Source organism: Branchiostoma floridae, chromosome 8 (genome assembly GCF_000003815.2).
Source record: "Branchiostoma floridae strain S238N-H82 chromosome 8, Bfl_VNyyK, whole genome shotgun sequence".
NCBI classification, from domain to species: Eukaryota; Metazoa; Chordata; class Leptocardii; order Amphioxiformes; family Branchiostomatidae; genus Branchiostoma; species Branchiostoma floridae.
This window is the reverse complement of record NC_049986.1, coordinates 17,523,053-17,544,897: the sequence shown is the minus strand read 5'-3', so window position 1 is coordinate 17,544,897 and position 21,845 is coordinate 17,523,053. Positions and strand designations below refer to the sequence as shown.

Sequence of the window (21,845 nt, the reverse complement as noted above, 5' to 3'; positions counted from 1 at the left end):
GCCAGCAAAAGTGCCAAAAAAGGCCACAGAGAGCCTGCTATGGAGGCTAATGTTTCACTATGTTGACACAAAAATCGTTTCCAAAATGTACTGTCCCAACTCCCAAGTAATGGTAAGATAAGACCGCCACCAGAATTTATTGATTCTGTAGTTAGTATTACCTCCACCGCACAATATGAATCTGACTCGCATGTGTACATACATGTATGAAATCAGATTATTTATTATTTAAGAACGAGATGCCTAAAGTGCAATAATGAGAGACGAAGAATTTTGTAACATGAGGATTGGGCAAACCATCTGAGCACGGAACAAAGACAAACAAAAACGCTTTATCTGCAAACATGCTAGCTGCGTCTCTTACTACTTGTACCTCACATATGTGTAATTACTTCCAGGAAAGTCTGTATAAACCTACCTGTGGATGATTTTCCCCTGGAAGTCATCAATGCCAGGGAAGGTATCCCTGGGGTAGTGCGGGTACACGTGGTGCCCTGTACACACCATCACGGCATCGTACACTTCCGTAGTACTCTCATTCTTCTAAAATAGGATAAAAGATTTTATTATCAACACCTTGTCTTAACAACCGTGTGCTCTAACACCCTACGTGATCTAGGGTCTTTAGGGTTGGGGAGTGTCGGGAAAAAGGGATGTAATTGCAAACTGTATTACATTGTTATCTTATAGCCGTGAACGTACCTCATTTGTGTAGGTGACGTCCCACTGCCCTGTTTCTGTGAAGTCCTCTCTGAGTTTGACATGGTCTATGTGGTGGCGAAACCTGTAAGAGCAAGAGTTCGGAGACATCATAAATTCATATCTCCATGAAATAGTCTTACTATGTAAATGACTTCAACACTTACATAATCTATACTTGGTTATTTACAATTTTAAATAATTCACACAGGTCACAAAACTTCAACAGGTCACAATCATTTACCACTTAGAATAATTTTGACACGTTTACATTTATTATGAAAATTAGGGACTTATTTGCATAATTTGTATCTGTTGATATTCCACCTGGCACAAACTACATATACTAGGTATTTTGGTTCTATAGTGGAAAACACTACGAATGTGGATTGTCCTCATTGAATGTGCAAATCAAGTGCCAGTATGCATAATTTGAACTTTATCTGTACATCTCTGTCTAAGCTACCTATATACCAAATACAATGTACCATGTAAATTTGTCGTTCCTTGTTCAGTTATCCTTTTAACAAAAACGCCCCAGCAGTTCCAGAGTAACCTGCTAGGGGACCCAAACATACACCACGTATTCCTAACGCCACACAAAAAACAAAGACTATATCACGTCCAGGTCAAAAGATACAAAAACAGCATTCCTGCTGCAGTACCAAGGTCCCATGCCAGGGGGCCCAAAGTTGTCCTTAACTTCGTCTTCCCAACACCTATCCACATACCAAATATCATCGTAATTAATGCCGAGTTTCTTGAGTTATGATGACTGCAAAATTCCGGAAACACAGACAGACAGACAGACAGACAGACAGACAGACAGACAGAAGACAGACAGGTCCAAAACAAATCTCCATTTTACATGGAGACATAATCGACCGATATCAAGTTTCCAAGCTTTGTGTGTTAAGTTTAGATAGCATCTTACCTAATATGTTTGATGAGCCCGAAGTTGTCCGCGTACAGCCTGAAGTACTTGATGACCCAGGAGTGGTGCATGAAGTTGGGATACTCCTTGGGGATGGGGAAGTCGCTGTAACACATCATCTCCTTACTGGTGTTGGTCACCGTAGAGCGGTAGACGCTGGCAAAGCCGGGCAGGGCTTCTTCCTTGAAGTTCCAGAGTCCGCCGATGTCGGTTCCCTTCTCGAAACAGACGGGCTGCAGCCCCTCGTCCAGGCAGCACTTGATGGCCGCCAGCCCGCTCGCACCGGAGCCGATTATGGCAACTCTTTTGGCCATTTCTAACATGAGAATTTCTCTGACTAGTCTCAAGGAAGTCAAAGCACGATATGACCAATGAACCGACTGAAAGTGTATCGGATTCGACGTTCCAAAAGACCAGCCGAGTATACCTTAATGTAAAGTGCAATGTGCCAATGACTTTAAGAACGCCCCTCTTAAATGTCAGACATTTTAAATGAGGCTGGCGTTCTGTAGCAGGTTAAACAAGACCAGGTGATTACAAAAGGGTCTGCATGGGGGTATCCTGGAACACCAGAATGGGTAAAGTCAGAAGGGCAACGCTAAGCAGTCAGAACTGATATGTTCTTGCAAAATTTACCGAGAATGCTTACCGTTGAATTAGAGCGGGTCGGCCGGCAATGATTAACGGTGAATAAAACCAGCTTGCTTCCCCTCAAGAAAACACATACAGACCCTCCTTCTGTACAGCACTGGCGCCAGATAAGGGATCAGTGGTGGGAATATCTTTTACACGGACAACACAACAGAGATACCCAGCACGTTGTTCAAACATGTGTTCATAGGCCCAGGGAACCAAGGATCAACATCTCCTATGTACATAAACAGCTGTGGACACCACTCAACCAGAACCACGTAACATATAGTATATTCATATATGACCACCCCTGCCCCAATACCGTATCTTCATCATTCTAAGTGTTACCAAGGACGTTATATCATATATTCATATAACGTCCTTGGTGTTACACAATGACTTTAAGTCTCTAAAGCTGTGTAAGAGGGTCACACTGGTTCTCTCGGGTGATAAGTTGCCCTGTAATGGCCCCTCTTGAACAAAAAATAACATGACCCATGCCCTGGTACAAAAACACAATTGTACAACATATTTTTCCGTATCCTGTTCTTTGCACCCTAGCTAATTACATGAACTATAATGAATGAATGGATGTGGCATTACTAGGGAAGCGGTAGGGTATTTGGCCCCAGTGGTCCAGGGTTCGAATCCCTTGACATGCCCTAAAGTTGTGCCATTGGCAAAGGCACTTATCACGAATTTCCACACTTCACTCAGGTGTTATTGAGTACCTAGCTTTTATTAGTCATGTACCTTGCATAGGACGTGAAATGGAGGTCCCGTGTATGAGAAGAGCCACATCTCGAGCATGTTCAAGTAGCCACCGCACTTGTCGAAAAGACAAAAGGTCTATCCCGATGTGAGTGGATCAAATATATCTGTTTTGGTATACAGTTTGTAGTCTTCAGTACAAACCTGGTGTGTTATGCTATGAGGTCGCTTACCGGGTATCCAACACAACAACAATCAAGACCACAAATGAAAAAGAAATCATTTTCTTTAAATGTATAAAGTACAGAGTTGTTTTTTGAGGTCTTGTTTATTAGTATTATTTATGCTTATTGGCACTTGAGTCAGTTCTTACATGCGGATTCTCAGTAAAGACACCGTTTCTTGTAACAGTTAATTTGGACTCCACCACATACAAATGAGGCTTTGACAAGTTTTCTAAAGTTCAATTACCTTATCAGGCAAGTGAATAAAAAGTTTACTTGCCCAAGACAAATTTTCACTTGCCCAAAATTTAAATGACTTTTTTCTATGCATTTTCAATTCCAGCAATGGAATTCTTTTATTATTGGCTCTATTTTACTGTGTTGATCAGTGTGAGAAGTAACAAGGATATAAAAATCCCAATAATTGAAAAATCGTACTTGCCTGATATAATAGGCTATTTCACTTACCCGGGACAATAGGGCTAGTGGACTTGTCCAACCCTACATATTATCAGTTGTGCTGGGAGTGCTTGGGACCCTTACAAATGTATCATCAGCACAAATTGGATATTACCGTGAAGGTGCAAAGCCTTCAGATAACATATTGATACCGTTGATTTAGTTACAATGGACATATATTAATTTCTACACTTTTCACATTATTGACTGTTAAAGGATATAAAATTTGTGTATCCTTAAATTGTTCTCATCAAGTTCATTCATGTGAATGTCAAACTGATTCAATGCCTTAAACAGGAATTCTTGCAAGTATAATTACACCTTTGATTACTGATTAAACCAGTATCATCATTATTGTTCACTTGTGAATAACAAATTCACAAACTATGAAATTGGGCTCTCTTACACTATATCTTGAAGCAAGACAATAATATAGGAAGGTACTAGCACTAATATGTTTCTATTGTTGTACAGAACACTTGTGCCAAGTTTGATGTTTTCACCACATTTTGCACAATTTTTGCACCAACCGCCTAGGCTATAAGCAATTATGCAAGATATTTTCTATGCTTTCTCCAAATCCAAATAATAGCCAAACATTTCACATTCCTTTGAGTTTAAATTCAACAATAACACGTGGCACAGTTCAATCTAATTCTAATGAACACATTGACCATGTAATGTTAAAAATATGATTTGATAATGTACTTGGCACATGTCTTATTTTGCTGAGACTGTCATTAAGGCTTAATACATGTATTATACATTGTACATATTCTTCAAAAAGGAACTCTCACAATTCTGACACAAAGAATTACATGGCATTGTATTTTTGACATGACACTGAACAATTATTTCAAAAAATCTTGACAGTTAAAAAATGACAATGATTATATGCATCAGTATATGTTCTTTCTCAATCTAAAGTAGCCTCCAGATGAAAGCAACTATCAAAACCATCACGATTAACAGTTTCAGGATCCCTGGCATACCATTGGTCGTTTGTTTTGGAACAGGGCGTGTTTTGGTCGGGTACGTGATCCGGTCCCACTGTGTTTCGATCGCCTCCTTCGCTCCCTTCCAAGCGCCCGGCCCCATCAGGCGGTACTGGTACGGCGTGCACGGGCCAGCGAAGACGGTCAGAGCGAGGCGGGGGTCGGACAGCAGGAGGCGTTTTAGGTCGGGTTTGACTCCGATCTGCTCAGCGATTTCATCCATGATTCCAATGTAGTCCACCTGAATGGTGTGCCTGGGGGTGTTGTAGTAGCGTTTGGACATTTCCATCTTCTTCTGCCTGATGTTGTCGAACATTGCACCTTGAGAAGGGAGCTTGGTGGTCCCCTTGAAAACCCTGGTGGCCCAGCGACACTGAATCTCAGAGATCGGCATGATCGCGCCAAGAGGCTGGATGAGACCAATGATGCTGAGTGTGGGGGGATCCAGTTTGGGAGGGAAGACATACTTGTAGAGGTTGACCTGGTTGTTTTCCACTTTCATCACAGACTTGTCGACGAAGGGGAAGTCGAAGCGGTAGCCGGTTGCAAAGACGACAATGTCAATGTCATCTTCCTCCGTGTCGTTGTCGAAAACAACGCCTGTCTTGGTGAAGCGCTTGATGTTGGGCTTGATGACAAGAGAGCCGGTGATGATCCGGTTAGGCATGTCGTCATTTACCATCGGATGCTGTCCAAAGACGTTGTGCTCAGGCTGAAGGCCGTACAAGGCGTGGTCAAAACGCTGGTTGAGCTGTCTGCGACCAACAACCTCTTTCACTGATGACGGTACGCTCTGTAACAGACGCCTGTTTCCAATGATGTCGATTGGTAGACCACCCTCTGAAATGCGGTTGATTACCCATGTACCCCTCCTGGTACTGAGGTACACCTGTAAAAACAAAGGGCATTCATTGAGTGGTCGCTATACACTGGTTTGACTGTCCCTAGTGTGAACTATGTCAAAAGTCATGTATTTAAGGTAAGGTAGGGTTATGCACATAGACTACAGTGCAATGAAGGCATCCAGTGCCTGCCAGGCTGTTGCTTGTTTGTATATTACTTGTAAACACTTGATACTAAATATACTATATCATATGTTACCTGTTTGGCATGCCGACTGAGTTCCACTGCAATGTCGCCCCCAGAATTCCCGATTCCAATGATGACGACACGCTTGTTCTCAAACCCGTGCTGGTCCTTGTAGTCATGACTGGGTGTGGAGAGAAGAGGGTGTGAGAACAACAAATGGAAGGGCTGTTTGGTGTAGGCAATGTTACATTATAAACTTGTTTAATGAAGAGGGAAGAGGCATGTAAACAATAGTTGTAGTGATAGCATAGTTCCAGATTTTGTTTATCCAACTGTTCACTACGTGTAATAGTATCTAGTCTTTGGTATTTCATGTAAATACAGTACTATCGAATCACTGCATTTAGCCCACGTGGGCAAGAACATGCAAATAAAGATCTTCAAATATTGATACAATGGTAGCATAGCCAAAATGTACTGAGTAATGGTAGTGTCACATTTTCTGTACTGTGGTGCTGGCATTCTCCACAGACTACTACAATGTACTAGTATGAACTACTTTGACTTGCAAGTGTAAAGACAAAATAAGAATATCCTTGTGTACAAATGAGATGCCTGAATTTCAATATTGAGACGACTAAAAAAAGTTGAATTGACAATATCTCTGTACATGGAACAAACACAAAGAAAACTTCACCTATGTGTAATTTAGTTTCCCGGTAAAGTATATGCACAGTATATGTTTACTCTTGTGAGAATACTTCCATTTGTTCTTGCATGGAATATTGCTAACATCTCTGGGACTAATGGACTGCCTACAACTTAAACACCACATTCAAAGGAAAGAAAATTCTGTGGCCATCCAGGCTATCGTCTGGTCTCAAAGCTGGTCTCCCCCTCTCACAGACAAAACGCTGCTTCCTTGTCTGCCTTCTTCTACAGACACTTATGTATAGTATGTAACGTTATAAACCTACCTGTGCATAGTTTTCCCCTGGAAGTCATCAATGCCCGGGAAGCTGTCCCTGGGGTAGTGTGGGTACACGTGGTGTCCTGTACACACCATCACTGCATCGTACACTTCTGTGGTGGTCTCGTTCTTCTCCTGGAAAAATAAGAAAATGTTTTACCAACTGCATTTTATGGCAATGCAAGTTTATCACATTACAAATATACAAATACAGACAGTTGTAAAATGTGGAATTCAATTTAGGGACCAACAACTACTGGGGGATTTGATCTGATCTGATTTGTATAAAGTTAGATGACAAGACATTGTTCAGGTAGACATTATACAAAAGCGGTAAACAGTTTATAATTTAGTCTTCCCCAAAAAGACCTTCTGAAGTATATGTAAAGTTACTAGTATATTATCTGTAACCATGAACTACTAGTAACCTCATCTGTGTAGGTGACGTCCCACTGTCCTGTCTCCTGGAAGTCTTCTCTGGGTTTGACATGGTCTATGTGGTGGCCAAACCTGTAAGAACAATATCATAGGTATATTTCATCAGTTTTGCATTAACAAATACTCTAAATGCCAAAGTTAGGTTCACAGAGATTTAAATTTGTGGTCATGGAGAGAAAATGGACTGTTTGTAGGGGGGGCTTTCAGTTTGCATTTGAAATAAGGCATAGGTGGGCAGAAGACAGAACAAGCATTTTTGTGATAAAAGTTTGTGGTGAATAGCTTACCATAAACACCATTAATTATGATCACTGTGAAAATTTCATCATTTACTGTATATTTTGGCAACAGTGTTTGTGGGTTATGGTATCAGTCCACAGTCCAGTATTCAGTAATGAAGCCAAACAGGTTCTGGGGTCAAACTCAATGTCTGACATCAAAATCAATACTGTAAATGCAGAAACTTTCGTGGTGGTTTAATGTTCACGGTTTTTGCTGTGGCCGCTTTACCGCAAACTTAAAACCACCGCAAACATTTTTCTATGGCAGTAAGTGACTACAGTGCATGGTGCTTAACCGCAAATTTAAACCACCGCAAAAAGTCAGTCCTTTTTCCCGCTACCGCGAAATTAAATCCCTGTGAACTTAAATGCATTTACAATTCCCTTCTGCCAACCACACGACCAGTCTCAATGACTATGTAACCATTACAATGCTTTCATCAAAGTCCAATCTAACACACACACACCGACCATTGCAGATATCAAAATCGTTCTGCTGCAGTACCGTAGACAGACGCTAGGAGGCCCAAACTTTTTTCTAACCTTTTTTTTTCACTTGCATCAGTTTTTGGGGACCCAGAGTACGTCATGCATATGAAAATCCTGTGTATGGCCTCAATACTGTACCTGATGTATTTCATGAGCCCGAAGTTGTCCGCGTACAGTCTGAAGTACTTGATGACCCAGGAGTGGTGCATGAAGTTGGGATACTCCTTGGGGATGGGGAAGTCGCTGTAACACATCATCTCCTTACTGGTGTTGATGACCGTGGAGCGATAGACGCTGGCAAAGCCGGGCAGGGCTTCTTCCTTGAAGTTCCAGAGTCCGCCGATGTCGGTTCCCTTCTCGAAGCAGACGGGCTGCAGCCCCTCGTCCAGGCAGCACTTGATGGCCGCCAGCCCGCTCGCACCAGAGCCGATCACTGCTACTTTCTTCGACATCTTTCCTTGGGGGTTTGGTTGCAAGAATAGGATGTTGTCCGATCGCAATGTTGCGGCGAAACGTGCCAAAATGTGTCCAATGTACCTAGCTATCCCATTTATATAAGCCAGCAACACACAGTCATGGCGGTGGACTTTGTCGGGTGAAAGGTCAACGTACGCAAGGGCATATAACGCTTTAACCGTACGGCCATATATAACTTTATTGCACAATAATTGTACGAGGTACAAAGTATGGCATCTACATAACTACAGTTCTATAGCTTAACTTAAGGCTTATTTAACTAATACAGGAGTTGTAGTATGAGATAATTAATAGGTTTCTTACATTCATTATATGGAGGACATCCTTGTCTATAGTACCCTGGACATCAGAGTACAACTCAGCCGGCTAAGGGAGTTTACGCCTTCATGCGTATCTCCCCGGGCCGGCTAAAGTCGGTTTACGGGGCTATGTTGCTAGCGGCCCGGGAAAGAACCGTAGCCGCGAGCGCTGTTCTCTGGATACCAGGGTATGTCTATAGCGGCCACTGAAGGGACTGGAGAAATGTGGCCACTATAGACAGGTGGCCACCATAGAGAAAATGCTGATCAATTGACCACGAGCAATAAATGACACGATTTCAGTACCCACATTAGTAATCTTTCTCACCAAGTAACATTGTCTCTGGTGTGACGGGTCGTCCTTGGTGTAACATAACCAGCTGCTGCCACGCTGTGTGCCTGCAAAGCTGGTGTGTTACGCCGAACGGCGGTTATGCCGGCTATATAGATATAGATACAGATACCAGGGCTTGAAATACTTTTTGCTGTCTACCTGCACTGGTGCAGGTAGCTTTTGAAATTACCTGCACCAGAGAAATTTTACCTGCACCATTCAAAAATAATCAAAAAGTAGATAAAACAACCCACACTTTATACACATATTTACTACCTTCTTTACTAACCACCGGTATTTACGGACTTTATTATGAAAAATCACTCTGGAAGCTGTTCATTTGACATCTTTATTATTTATCACATCTCCTTTTTGCAGAATGACAACCAGTACAGCAAAGAAAAATCTACTTTTCAATAATATATGGTGCATAACCTGGTGCAGGTTAGGTGCAGGTTGACATCAGAAATACCTGCACAGCAAAAAAAATCACCTGCACTAACGTGCATATGCAGGTAGTATTTCGAGCCCTGGATACAGTCTCGATCGTACGCGTCTCAAAATTTAATCGACCATGCTGCCAAAGTCAACTCTACCGAAAATGATTGATCATGATTTTCCATGCGCAATGTTGTAAATTCGCCTACAAAGACTTGCGCTCTAAAGTTCAAGGCACGCGTACCTTCGTTACTGCCCAAATGACCCTGTCGGGAACTCCAAATCATCGCAAAGTACGATTTTAAACCCGGCGCAGGGTGATGTACAGGTGGCCGCTATAGACTATTTCTTAAGATAATCCAAGGGACTATTGTTTTGTAGTCGGTCTATGTCTTTAGTGTTCGCACGTATAGCTATATGTTCTGTTTGTCGCATTCGTATGTGGTTTGGCACGTCGCCTGTTGCTCTGTTGCGCGACGATGCACGTTCTTTTTTTCGCGGTAGTTGTTGTTATAATCAAGGAGCTTTTAAAAGCTCCTTGTTATAATCGGTGTAATAATTTCAGAAATCACCCCTATATTTTCGGTATTGTGGAACAGTTCTACTGTATAATGTTTCTTGTTGCACCATGGATGAAGATAGGAGGAAGTGTTAGCGTTTTATACGCACCCGAAAATACGTAAACATTGGGCTTTGCTGGAGAAATAAGGACTCAAAGTGGACCATGTGTGCATGGCATGCTACCGCATAGGTCTACGTCACATTTCCAAACCGGGGCCCGACCGGGCAGCTTTTGGGAACGAAAGAGCTATCTAACACCCCAATATCGTGACCATAGCTTGTTCAGAACACGAGATGTTAGAACGACGTTCCGCTGCAGTACCAAGAGAAAGTCGGTAGGTGGCCCAAAATCTACCATCTCCAGGGTCTTCCAGGGTTTGTCACACCCCACCAACACACCACGTATGAAACCAATATTTTATCTTAACGTTATCTTGTTGACAAACACACACACAAACACAAACGCTATAAAAGTGAAAATATAACTTCCATGAAATTTCATGAAGATAATGACAATAACACCAAATAACTTATTTAAGAAGTCGCAGCCCCTACGCTATATACTAGTAGCTTTATGTCAGAGTGTTCCCTCCGCATCTACTGTTTGCCATTTCATGGCTAGGCCCCCATGACCTAAAATGGACGCCGTCAGAGGTTAATGACCGCAAGTGCAAACTTGCGGAACTCCACATAAAGGTCATAGTGAGTGTACTGGGAGTCTTTCAACCGGTCTGGGTTCATACGATAAGAACGTCCACTATGGTCAAGCCGATAGAAACCGCCTTGTATGCGACATTGGGCGGCCTTTCCACCGCCGTGGCGGCCATCAATGTTGTCTACCCGCAAATACGGCAGGACCTGAGATACTTGCGAAAAATAGGGGGGCCTATTACCCGATTTAGGCGGTACCAATCAGCCCAACCCCCCGTCACCGTAGTGGACCGTTTCCTGCACCAGGTTCAGCTCCATCCCGACAAGCCCTTCCTCCTGTTCGAAGATGAAGCCTACAGCTACAAGGACGTGGACGTCATGTCCAACAAGATGGCCAACTTCTTCCGGGGGGAGGGGTACAAGTGCGGGGACACCGTCGCCATGTTGATCTACAACGAGCCGGCGTTCGTCTGGACTTTCCTGGGCCTGGCGAAGTTAGGTGTGAAGATGGCGCTCCTGAACACCAACCTGAGGAGCAAGTCTCTACTGCACTGCTTCAAGGTGGCGGAGGCGAAGGCTCTTATTGTGGGACAAGGTGAGACTTAATGTTTACGAGTCTTTTAAACTTTTAAAGAGACTGGACTTAAGACGTCTGCCCAGCTCTTGCAAGTCGTACCTGACAATCTCTGTCTCGTCAAACTTGAGAATGTGATGGTCATGTAGGATTCTAATATCTAACGTTAACGTAAGCTACCCATCATTTCTTTTATTTCATGAACTGAACCCATCTCCCTATACGGGTCAGCCACCTTTCGTTCATTCACCTTTGACCTTTGAGCTGCATTCTGGGTTTAGGGTAAATGGGACTTGGTGAATTAAACAACACACATTCAAATTTTAGGGTCAGGACTCTCGAAAACAGTATAATTATTAATAATAATATCATATTACATGTATCTTTCTATGTCAGAAAATCCTTCACACTTTTTTCCATTCCTCTAAGGCGACGCTTTACTGGAAGCTGCCATAGAAATCTTACCTGCATTGGAAGAACTTGGAGTGACGGTCTGGCTACAGGGGGACAAGCCTGCTCCCCAAGGCTTCTTCTCATTGGATGACAAAATCAACCAGGCGTCCAACCAGCCAATCCCAATGAAGCTTAGAGAGAGCATCATGGCGAGAGATACCTTGTGTTACATCTATACATCCGGGACTACAGGTTAGGCTGTCTGTATTTGTTTTGTTTTGTTTTGTTTATTTTCAGACACCTGGGTAGCCTATTCAGTGGTAATACACTGGTTTTCAATTTAATTGTCTATGTATGGATGGAGGCATTGAACATGGAGTTTGCACTCACGTGACCATGCCCTCATGTGTCGTAAACCATGCTCGGCGGTTTAACCTGGAAGAGATAGACCTATACAATCACATGTAAATTAATTTATATGTTGAGCAAATGACACTGCATGTAAAACTAGACAATATTTCAGGTCATGAAAAGTCACCGGCACATGCCATATATATATACTAATAGCTCATGCCACGATGCTGCAAATAAATCTATAGTTCCATGTTTCTAAAGGTCTGCCGAAAGCTGCCAAAGTACCCCAGGACAAGATTGTGGGAGGCGGCTGCTTGTTCGGGTTGTGTGACCTGAAGGAGGACGATGTGGTGTACGTGACGATGCCTTTGTACCATTCAAGTGCGCTACTGTTCGGCCTGGGAGGAACCATTGAGCATGGTGGGTAGAAGTTAGTCTCTACCAGACTCCGGATCGCTGGAAAAATCGTAGAAATTGAACAAATAGAGGAGATGCGTGGATCGCGTGCTGTCCCCTAGCCGGCTATAGTTCTCTGGCCTGCTTATTCCTCTGTTTGTTCAATTTCTACGATTTTTCCAGCGTCCTGGAGTCTGGTAGAGACTAGGTAGAAGTGATGTGATGTAGTATCTTTGTTTATTTCAGTTTCCTTTACTTTGTATTTGTCAAGCCGATTACTTGTGGACAGTCGGTTTGGTTTCTGGGCATAATTTACGTTAACACGCAATGAAGAAATAGATAAACGTTTCCAGTGTTTTATATATATTATATAGGAATCACCATGGCCATGGCCAAGAAGTTCTCAGTGACGCGGTTTTGGGACGACTGTCGCAAATACAACGCAACGGTTATTACGTACATCGGAGAACTGCTGCGGTACCTGTGTGCTCGTCCAAAGGTACTGTTATTTTAATCTTAAGGCGTTGTTTCGTTTGTAACAGGAGATTATGACGGAACCGACGGTCAACAAGAATCTACGACAGTCACAAGACAACTGAATTATATACATCAAAGACTGCCACCAGAATGCACCCCATTTGTTGTCGTTAGCGTTTGTTATCTTATGGCGAATGTAACAAGGTCTAAAAAAAGATTCTCAGAATGTCCCACTTTGAGCTTTATTCTTTTGTAAAGAAATTATACGGAGGAATGACAAAGTTTTTCATACAACAGCCGAGGTCTCACTGACCGTCTGTCGTCTTTCATAGCTCAACATTGACTGGTCCTACCTCGCACTGCAGCTAGGTGTCGCTGCTGCAATGTGAAGATTGCAGTCCCAAATGTGACTGATTATATACCCCCCCCCCCCCCCATCAAAGATGACAGACGGTTACCGAAGCGTCGGCTGTTGCAGCCCTTTGGTTGTGAATGAGCAACTTAATTCTACAGCCATGTATTCGCCTGTCAAATCTTTCACAAATGATTCATCTTCGGTTTCAGACCCCCTTCGACAGAAATCACGGCGTCCGACTGGCGTTTGGGAACGGCCTCCGTCCCGACGTCTGGACGAAGTTCCAGGAGAGGTTCGGAGTCGGGCAGATCCTTGAATTCTACGGCGCTACGGAGGGGAACTTTTCCAGCTACAATATCTACAACAAAACAGGAGCTATCGGCATGATGAGTCCAGTTTTAAAGGTCAGAATGGGTTTTAAGCAGGTAGAAAAATTTCCGATTTTCAGCGAGGCTATAAAGGCGTTTTGCAAAAAGGCGTTTTGTAAAAGATTAACCACTAATTTGATTCGTTAATTTAAATATAAATTTTAATCCAATCTACTAACGTCGGTGGGCACCAGCCGTCGAATACCCCGGATATAAACAACAACAGCGTGTAGAAATTAGCGTCGGCAAGGGTTTTAGATAAAACGGCTAAATGCAGCTTACTCATCTCCGACTGTCGCAACAATGCCCCCAATATGCTGTAGCACGCCGTATGTAAGGCGTAAACAAGGTTTACTCTCTTTCATCTTCTTCTATCATGTCATGTACAGAAAATACATCCATCCTCCTTTCTGAGAGTAGACCCCGAAACAAGCGAACTCATCAGAGATGAGAACGGCAGATGTATTCCTGTAAATCCTGGTAAGATTGTATTCGTGACTTTATCTTTTTTTGTGTGTTTACATTTGAAGATAAGAGTTGAGAAGTGTACATGTGCCGATTTCCAGTTTTCGGACACTCACAGACTACAAATTTCTCCATCTTTTTACCATAGGGGAGCCGGGTCTTCTTGTTGTCCCTATAGCGGACAGAACCCCGTTTCATGGCTACAAAGGAGAAAAAAAAATAACGGAGAAGAAAATTCTCCGTAACGTCTTCGAGAAAGGAGACATGTTCTTCAACACAGGTGACCTGCTGATGGTGGACAAGGACTACTACATGTACTTCATAGACAGACTTGGGGACACATACAGGTACACTTACATTAAACACTTACTTCTATCTTTATCTTTCATTTTACGTCTAGTATATTTCTGAGTTTATCTTTTCTTTAGGTATAATAATAAATGTTTATTGCAAATTCATGCCCATTGGGCTAATTGCAAGAGAAGACAGACTAAATACATGAAATGAATGAATGTATTCTAAGTACATGTAGATAAACTAAATTCTAACATACAAATATTAAGTGGTTTAGTGTACAAATGATACAGAATAGGGTACTAAGTCTACGTAGCTATTACGGGGTTTGACTTCTTCTTTGAAGACAGTTGAAAATGAAATGCCCCATGTATTCTATAATAGATTGGTATAATATACTATCTTAGTTAATCTTATTCCTTCTCGTAGTTTTTTTATTTCATTCCTTCATTTCTCATCGCTTTTGCAAGGAGGTAAAATATGGGCTTACCCAGTCAGTGCTTAGTAATTGCAAGGTAAAATGATATTCCTCTTCTGTTCCCATAGATGGAAAGGTGAAAACGTGGCGACTACCGAGGTGTCAGAGGTTTTACATGACATAGAGGAGGTGCAGGAAGCTAACGTGTATGGAGTCACCGTGCCAGGTAGGCTGTGTATATAATTAGACAACGGGCAAGAATATGCAATAAACCGCAATAAAATTATTACATGTATAAACCTTTGTTACTTGTGTTGCTGTGTGGAGCTGACTACCGTTAGTCATCTAACATCATATAAAAAACAACGTTAGAAAAAAGTGATTTGTAGTCTGGTTATTGAGTTTGTCATGCAATGCCCTATGTTTTTGCACCATTCTATCCACACGGTATAACATTAATGTCTTACATAGTGGTCGTTCTTCATTCAAGGTCATGACGGTCGAGCTGGCATGGCGGCCATTGTGCTACATCCGGGACACCAAGCGAACCTGCGGGACTGGTACTCCCACCTGGCCTCGCGCCTGCCCGCGTACGCCCGGCCGCTGTTCCTCCGTCTCACCCCGGACCTGGACCACACCGGCACCTTCAAGCAGACCAAGGCGCAGCTCGTGAGGGAGGGGTTCGATCCGAATGTCATCACAGACGGTTTGTACCTCCGTGACGACTCTAAGGAGACGTACGTCCCGCTGGATCTGGAGGCCTACAGGAACATTGTTGTCGGCAGGGCCAAACTTTAAAAAGATCTTCGTTTGAACAAAGAGGTTTTATCAAGACTCTTGATAAAACATCATTGGTTCGAACGGAACGAACTCCAGGCCCAACCTACCTTCACAATAGTTAAAATTCTAATATCAAATTGTTAATGTTCAATTGGATTTTAAAAGATGACAAGAAATAAAAAAAAAATATTTTTCTGTTATATGTATTCAATTTGTAAAAAAACATGCAAGTAATCGTTTCCGAAGAAGGTCGTGCAATGAATGGTGATTTAACATTTCTGCTGGAAAGAAGGTTAACGTTACCTACAAGCTGTCAGGATAGATGAAATTTTCATCGACGTGATCAATATATAGTAAATATGACCTGACGATGCATTCTGTCTGTCAACAGGTTGTGTTCACAAATATGACAACAGCATGTTTCGGATAGACTTCACAAACTGATAACAGCTCAGAGGATTATTCCATGACTGTGTTTAATTTTCCCATGATCATCAGTTGCAATGTATCAGTAGGTTGTTTGAAACTCAACTATCTGTTTAGTAGAACGTTTATTTACAGCTATTTACACTTCCTGGTGATAACATGTGCACCAAGTTGACAAAACACCAATGCCTCCGTACTCGTTTACAAAAGCGTGCAAAGTACTATCCCATGTTAGTTTTAGTTTTATCTCACCATACATTTCCTATTCTGTTTTAATCTATGACTATTATATAAACAAAATGTACAGTACATGCAGGGTTATACAGTGTATAAAATGATAGAGCGGTACTGAAAATGATCTTTACGTGACTGTTCGCAAAGACTCGTCTTTTACATGTTATGTTTGTTGAAGGAAACTGTTGCGTCATCTACCAAAGTCGGAGTAACCATTATAACATTGTATCCCCTGCAGGGTCACAAAGGTTCTGAAACCTCGCTCCAAAGAGACACAGTCTTGTAATGCCTGGTAGGTTAGGGAATGATGTAATAGTTGTAATGACCAATCATATTTACAAACGGGGTAGAAAGGCTATGTCTAGACAGATTACTCTTTCATACGAAACATTTACAGAGAAAGTAACAAATAGTACGAAAGAATATGCATAGATAATAGTCAACAGTTCATCCACAATCTGTACAATAAATAATACAATCCAAAAGCACAATATGTGTGCAATTTCCCGGTGCTCATGTGTACTCGTAGTCATATTCTAGCCTGTTCATTCTCGCGTTCATTTTTAACCTCAGACTCTGTCTGAGTGGTCTCGGAGCGGGAGTAGTTGTTGTAGGGGCAGCCTTCGGAGCGATTACGTTCTTCTTCTTCAGGAAGTAGCAAACTCCCGACGTCCCCGCGCCCACCACCACGGCTGTGACCGCAGCGCCGGCTAGCAGGGGCCCCAGGGTGGACAGGAAGGACTCTTTCTCCTCAGTGGGGTTCTCATCTTTGAACGTAAATGAAAATAAGATTTAGAAAGGTATGCATCATAAGCAGTGGATTATAAGTTGCAGGAAGTCTATGGCGCCCACCGTCTCTGCAACTTATGATCCACTGCTCACTGAGTCACGTGTTCTATCTACATAACGTGACGTCACGGCAGCAGTGGAGTGTTCCTTCATTGAGAAAGACAGGTGCTGTTCAGTCGAAAATTTGGGCGAGTAGAATTTTTGTGTTGGATATTTCAGTTAACTAGTTCAAGAATGACTTCTACCAACACAGATCAACTTTTAAGTTAAAGCTCATACTCCGTTTACTCTTACTGAAACGCATTCATATATGTGATAACCAGCACCCCCCAGCTCTGTCCTGGCAGTTGCTAACATTAGTTTAATTGAACACCACAGTAACGATGGCGATAGCCGACCCAGGTCACTAACCTTGTTTGGTGGAAGAAGAAGGGGAACAGGAGGAAGAAGAGTAGCAGAAACAAAATGTTTCCCTTCCGTGAATAATGATATGGCGAAGGTATGGTGATAGAAAAAAAAACTTTGAAGGGGGGGGGGCAGAGATTCGAAATCACTTGACGTCAGGTACGTACCTGCGCAGTTGACCCCAGCGAATCCTGCCGGACAGTGGCAGACATAGGACCGCCAGTCAGTGGTGCAGGTCCCGCCGTGTAGGCACGGGTTGTCCGGCTCACAGTGGTCCACTAGGGAGACAGCAGTTCAAAGTCAGGACAAGAAATTGTCACATGTAACGTTATATACCTGTTAGTTCAGGGGAAACATGTGCATGCATCAATGACGCAAAGAAGCACCTAATCTGGATGAGTCTACTACTAGTGTATGAGTCATGCAAATCGAACGAGGGAAAGACTTATTTTTCTTCTAAAGATGCAATCAGAACAACTCGCGGAAAAATTCCACAAAATGAAATTCTTCAACAACGGACGCACACTATACTGTTAGGCTAGGCCTTGAGGCGTCGCCAAAATGGAATCCGGAGCTACAATAGGATGGCCGGACTGAAGGCTTATCCCAACCCAACACCGTGCTCAGTATGTGTGTGGTCGGGATCAGAGTTGTGGGAAGGTCCTGAATATGTGACATGGTCTTTGCCTACCTCGTTCGCAGTACAGGCCGTAGTACCCTGTGATGCAGTGACATTTGTGCTCGTCATCGTTCTCCACCCCGCGGCCGGACGACTCTTCCTCTTGTAAAATCTCGCAGGTTCCTCCATTTCGACAGGGGTTGGGGTTACAGACATCTGTCGATCGCCACATAGTGATGTTTTAGATATCTATCTGCATCCCTAGTGCTCCGCTATGATATGGCTCTGATAAAACTTTCCGTTTCACTCAACGTAATTACGCTACACGCCAAGCAATTCGGGTTAAAGGTGTGAACAAAGTCACCTGTTTATTCACACACAGTTTTTAAAGACTCTATCACAAGAGAGTAAGGTATTGTTTTGGGCTTCTCTACCTGTCGATCTGTCTCTCTCATTTCCTTCTCCCTTCCTACCTCTTTCTCTCTGTCTCTGTCTCTCTGTCTCTCTCTCTCTCCCCCTCTCTATGTATGCTATCTCTGCACTGCAATTTCTTTGTGCTCTGTCAGAGCGTGCATTCATTTACACTGCAGGTCTTAATTTTACAAACTAAACACAAACTGTACTAAACGCAATCACCCACCTCGCAAGATCTCGCAGTGCTTCCCCACGTGCCAGGAAGTACAGTTGCAGCTGTAGCCGTGTTCACGGTTCACACACGTGCCGCCATTTTGACACGGGTTTGACACGCAAAAGTCCCGCCCTGTGGGGTGAACATGAAGGGTGTCAGTGAAGGTTAGACATCCAGGTTAGTGAGATACGCAGTTAATCAAGAAACTGGATATATATTTAAACTGCCAGACGTTTCTGAAAGCACCAACTGCCTTTCGTCGGTAAATGAAACAGGACCTGGAGTTCTCTATAGCGCTATTAGACTAAAATTGTTATGTAAATATGCAAATATGTATGGCGCTTATTAAGGTCTACTTTTATCAACTTCAACTTAAGTTGCTCCTTCGACTTTTGGTATTGGCAATACAAATCAAATGTCTTGCCATCGGTATAATCAAGAAGAACTTCCTCCCTCTAGAAGTACTAGGTACACAATTGCATAGAGTCAAGGAAAGCATGATGGATGATGTAGTATGAATTAATAAGAACACGGTCAAAAATGCCCGTGCACGTAGAGGTAATGCTCTTGGTTCCACAGTGATCTGTTAATATGTCTCTGTTTTCTCTTGTTTGTAAAAGTGCTGACTATGCGACATAACGTTGGGATGGGTTTACGACATCCACACGTTTTGCGGTACAACAACAAGAACACATTTCCCACCCTGACAGGCTGGTCCGGTCCACCCTGGTGCGCATGCGCCTGGACAGCTGCCGTTGAACCGGTCACAAGGTACGTCATGCAGACAGTGACAGGTCTTCTCACAGTCCACACCAAACTTTCCTGGGTCACATTCTGGAGATGGCGGGGGGGCAGAGCGTATGTGCCATTGTTAGGGTTATAGAGGAATAGCTATAGAAAATGTGCAGGTTTCGCTATTATAAAACTTTCATGAAAAAATACACTCAGTTTCACTCAATTTAACGTTACAGATGGAAACGTTTATCGAAGTCAAAAAGCCCTGGCATTCTCTAGCTCCCCCAGCACCGTTTTTTGTGTAAAATACCTCTAAAGGTGAAATGCAGTGTCTGTCTGTGGTGCTGAAAAGACTTCCAATCAATTGCCTCTGCTTCAAGTCTTATTTCATGCTGTTTGTTTGCATTTACTAGAAATTTCATGGTTTATTGTTGCGTTTTATGTATTAAGCTGTTTGCGATCTAGAACAATTCAGTTCCTACGTAGCTTGACAATTAGCACATCATAGCTTCAAAACAAAAGACTTACTCAATGCTAAACAGATACATCTGAGATATATCTGTGACTCAGCAACAAGTAAAACTAACCGTGTTGACAGAATGGTCCTTCGGTCCAGCCCTCCGCGCATTGATCCGGACAAGCTCCAGTGAAGCGGTTGCAGGGCACGCCATGTAAGCAGTGACACGTCTCGATACACCCTGCTCCAAACGTGCCGTCTTGGCAAGCTACAGAACACAAATTGACAAAACGGATCCTAATAATTCAAAAGTGTTTGCTGGTGACATCACGATAGTTGATTCAACTTGGAAGTCTACGGGTCGCATGTGTATAACGCCATAACTACGTTATTACAATGACAGGTACAAATTTAATTCAATTTGGCCACTTCCATGTATAACCATCGATATCAGTATAGCCAGTACAACCGACACACCAGCTTCTGCATTTGTATAGCGAGTATGTGTATACACATCCTTCGGTATAATAGACGTACGTGGCGCAACGGCAACAGCTTATATTGCAATAAACGACCTGTCACACCTAAACTTTGCACATCTAGCTATGTGCTAAGTGCTATTTGAATCTATACAGAACGACTGACAATGCTTACGTCAGTGTGCAAAGATCCTCAAGACTTACCCTCCGTACAGTCGAGCCCCTTGAAGCCCGTGTTACAGCTGCACCCGTAAGGATCCGGTAAGCAGAAAACATAAGACTTGCAGGCGTCGTCGCCATCGATGTTGAAGTTTGGTCGGTTGCACTGGTGTTGGCAGGACTGTCCAAACTTTCTGGCCCCACATGCTGAGAAGGTGTATTTTGCTTGTTAAACAAACACGTATCAAACATGTAGAAAGGAAAGATACATGACACAGTTATGATAGATTATAGCAAACTACTAATATCAAGTAACATGGAAAACCTCAGTCGTGATAGTAGTAGTAGATCTAGAGTCATACAGTGTTAAACAGCACCGTCGGGGTTATGCGGCCCCTTTGCGGGGTGACATACTATATCTTTTAGCTGAATATAAGATGATAGAATTGATAATTTCTTTACGTCTTTCGCAGGTGGGTCCCGAGAAGCCAATAGCACAGATGCATTTTCCGTTCTCCGGGTCACAAATGCCGCCGTTGTAGCACTTTTGGCAGTCCTCCTCACAGGCAGTGCCCCACTTTCCGTCCGGACAGGCTGTAGGAGACAAGGTAGCAATGACAATTGTGCTATATCAGGGGATAAGGGTGTCTTCTAAGTAGATCGGGATTCTGGATCAGTAGCATAACAGAAAGATGACATGTAGTCCGGTTAGGGCTGGGTATCGGTACAGCGTACCGGTACAAAACCGGTTTTTCTTATTGGACCGGTCCAGAAAAACCGGACCTGAAAAAATTAGGTGGACCGGATGTTGGACCGATTAGAAAATTAACAGATTATTTTATCAGGCATTCATACGTTTTGGCGCTTGCAGGTGGAAGAAAATAACAAGATTGAAGTAGAGTAGAGTTAATAGTAATTTCTACCAAGTTTTACAGCCAATCGTACAGGTTAGTTAGCGTTGTAGGATTTTAAAACGCCAGTGTAAGTCTAATACTCCACCAAACAGATTTCTATGTAGTGAAATGTACCATTGGTATGAGTCATACTGCATCAGGTACAGGTTCAGGTCCGGACCTGGACCTGATCCTTTGGACCTGAACCGGACCTGGACCTGAATTTTCTGTACCGGTACCCAGCCCTAAGTCCGGTGCAACAAGAAAACGATAATGAAAATGGGATGATGTTTGCCTTTGTACATAATGACATGGCAATGAAAGTATGCTTTCCACATATCAAATATCAGAAAGATCTGTCCACAGCTTCTCAAGTTATGCTGTCCTACAAACAAACAAACAGCACAAAAAACACAACTATCTTGGCAAAGATCTATAACTGTACATACATATATCTTGAGCGTCCATTTGATACTGCATTGTTATTACAAAACGCCGTTAGTCTTCGCGATTATCTCACCTCTG

General features: G+C 42.8%; 3 protein-coding genes across 6 annotated transcripts in view; 1 reads left to right on the top strand and 2 right to left on the bottom strand.

Annotated features, from left to right (window-relative positions):
• LOC118420695 (flavin-containing monooxygenase 5-like) overlaps positions 1-8,668 on the bottom strand; it is a 42,155-nt gene extending 33,487 nt beyond the window's left edge. Inside the window, exons 1-5 of one of the 4 annotated variants that reach the window (XM_035827595.1) lie at positions 8,001-8,651; positions 7,083-7,164; positions 6,662-6,789; positions 5,757-5,865; positions 4,237-5,544 (exon numbers count right to left, since the gene is read on the bottom strand). In XM_035827595.1, the coding sequence (XP_035683488.1) occupies positions 4,582-5,544; positions 5,757-5,865; positions 6,662-6,789; positions 7,083-7,164; positions 8,001-8,314 (1,596 nt within the window). In that variant the 5' untranslated portion in view covers positions 8,315-8,651 and the 3' untranslated portion in view covers positions 4,237-4,581. Of the gene's footprint in view, positions 1-418; positions 544-702; positions 785-1,633; positions 2,377-4,236; positions 5,545-5,756; positions 5,866-6,661; positions 6,790-7,082; positions 7,165-8,000 lie in introns of those variants that run through there. The other 3 variants (XM_035827599.1, XM_035827594.1, XM_035827598.1) reach the window with 3 other exon arrangements.
• A 1,819-nt stretch (positions 8,669-10,487) lies between these two features.
• On the top strand, positions 10,488-16,641 carry LOC118421303 (very long-chain acyl-CoA synthetase-like). The gene is made up of 9 exons (XM_035828536.1): positions 10,488-11,217; positions 11,626-11,841; positions 12,205-12,363; positions 12,714-12,838; positions 13,381-13,575; positions 13,929-14,019; positions 14,153-14,351; positions 14,845-14,942; positions 15,207-16,641. Exons 1-9 carry the CDS (start codon positions 10,731-10,733, stop codon positions 15,512-15,514), a joined length of 1,878 nt encoding a protein of 625 aa, XP_035684429.1. The 5' UTR covers positions 10,488-10,730; the 3' UTR covers positions 15,515-16,641.
• The window catches only part of LOC118421835 (multiple epidermal growth factor-like domains protein 6), an 11,630-nt gene continuing 5,742 nt past the window's right edge, over positions 15,958-21,845 (bottom strand). The window contains exons 5-12 of the mRNA XM_035829337.1: positions 20,890-21,059; positions 20,473-20,634; positions 19,920-20,057; positions 19,300-19,431; positions 18,610-18,729; positions 18,042-18,185; positions 17,518-17,628; positions 15,958-16,923 (exon numbers count right to left, since the gene is read on the bottom strand). Coding sequence (XP_035685230.1) covers positions 16,670-16,923; positions 17,518-17,628; positions 18,042-18,185; positions 18,610-18,729; positions 19,300-19,431; positions 19,920-20,057; positions 20,473-20,634; positions 20,890-21,059 — 1,231 coding nt within the window. The 3' untranslated portion in view covers positions 15,958-16,669. The remainder of the gene's footprint in view (positions 16,924-17,517; positions 17,629-18,041; positions 18,186-18,609; positions 18,730-19,299; positions 19,432-19,919; positions 20,058-20,472; positions 20,635-20,889; positions 21,060-21,845) is intronic.